At 70.3% G+C, this 1,567-nt stretch overlaps 1 protein-coding gene across 1 annotated transcript in view; it reads left to right on the forward strand.

The window, feature by feature from the left end:
- The window catches only part of Barhl1 (BarH-like homeobox 1), a gene marked incomplete at its 5' end in the record, with an annotated part of 6,582 nt that overhangs the window by 3,415 nt on the left and 1,600 nt on the right, over positions 1-1,567 (forward strand). The window contains 2 exons of the mRNA XM_013021295.1: positions 38-260; positions 1,348-1,563. Of these exons, the coding sequence (XP_012876749.1) occupies positions 38-260; positions 1,348-1,563 (439 nt within the window). The remainder of the gene's footprint in view (positions 1-37; positions 261-1,347; positions 1,564-1,567) is intronic.

Genomic DNA, 1,567 nt, shown 5'->3' on the forward strand with positions numbered 1-1,567 from the left:
CGGCCGGCCGGGCCCTGAGCGCCGCCTGTCCCCGCAGTGAAGGAGGAGGGCGACCGCGAGATCTCCAGCTCCCGGGACAGCCCGCCCGTGCGCCTCAAGAAGCCGCGCAAGGCGCGCACGGCCTTCACCGACCATCAGCTGGCGCAGCTGGAGCGCAGCTTCGAGCGGCAGAAGTACCTGAGCGTGCAGGACCGCATGGAGCTGGCCGCCTCGCTCAACCTCACCGACACGCAGGTCAAGACCTGGTACCAGAACCGCAGGTGAGGCCGCGCGGGCGGGGACGGGGCCGCCTCGGGGAATCCTCCGGAACGAAGCCCCGGGCCCGGAGGGAGGCGGCCGGACCGCGCAGGGTCCGCCGGCCGGGCCAGGGGCCGGCTGCCGCTCTGAACCCGTGTCCCGGTCCCCGCCCGTGCTCCTGGGATTTAGACACGCGGGGATGGGGGGAGCGGGCGCCCGGCTCGCGTGGTGACACACGCACAGGCCCCCGCCCGCGTGGTGACACACGCACACCCGCCGGCCCGCGTGGTGACACACTCACACCCGCCCCGAGCGGGACAGGACCGGCGCTCTCCATAAACCAGCCACGGAGCCCACAGCCCTATTAATAATAGATACCGATTACTGCTCCAGGCATCAATAATTAAGGCCCGTTTCAGTAATTACACAATTATGATGGCGATGAATAATTCAGGGAGGGAAATGGGGGTGCTGTGGCCGAGCCCCCCTCGGTGGGGCGGGCCTGCCAGCCAGGCCTGCAGGTGAGCCGAGCTGAGGCCTGCTAACGCTAAGCCCCGCCCGCCCCAGGCCCCCGAGCCCGGGTGTCTGAAGTTCGCCCGCGGGGCAGCCCCGGGCCTTGGGGCCGGAGCTCATTCTGCTGGCGCTGTCTCCAGTCGCAACCCCGCCTTCGGTAGAGCCGAGGCGTGGGGTTGCCCCTCGGTGACCCCGCAGTCACAGGTCCTTTGGGGTCTGTGTGAGGGAGCCCCAACCGTTGTCTCCAGGGGCCTCCGCAGCAACCCGGGGAGAGAGTGGCCCGTGGGCTTCGGGGCCGGGCGGCCAGGCCTGGAGCAGGCGCTGAGCTCTGCCCACTCTTATCTGCTACGTGGGGCGATGGTCACATAGGCCACCCGGGTTTTAATCTTTGTCTTCCTTGGCCCGAGATCGGGACTCGAACTTGTTCTCTGGAGCTTCCACTCATTGGCTGGGGCTCTGTGCAGTGGGGACTGGGCCGCGCGGGGCCGCGCAGGCTCGCGAGGGCCGGGGCGCGTGCCCGAGCCCCGTGCAGGCCAGGGGGTGCGAGCCCGAGCGCCGCGCGCCGACCCCGCTGACCACGTGCCTTTCGGTCCCCAGGACGAAGTGGAAGCGGCAGACGGCCGTGGGGCTGGAGCTGCTGGCGGAGGCCGGCAACTACTCGGCGCTGCAGCGGATGTTCCCGTCGCCGTACTTCTACCCGCAGAGCCTCGTGTCCAACCTGGACCCCGGCGCCGCGCTCTACCTGTACCGCGGCCCGAGCGCGCCGCCGCCCGCGCTGCAGAGGCCGCTGGTGCCCCGCATCCTCATCCACGGGCTG

This window comes from Dipodomys ordii, unplaced genomic scaffold (assembly GCF_000151885.1).
Source record: "Dipodomys ordii isolate 6190 unplaced genomic scaffold, Dord_2.0 Scaffold55, whole genome shotgun sequence".
Classification (NCBI taxonomy): domain Eukaryota; kingdom Metazoa; phylum Chordata; class Mammalia; order Rodentia; family Heteromyidae; genus Dipodomys; species Dipodomys ordii.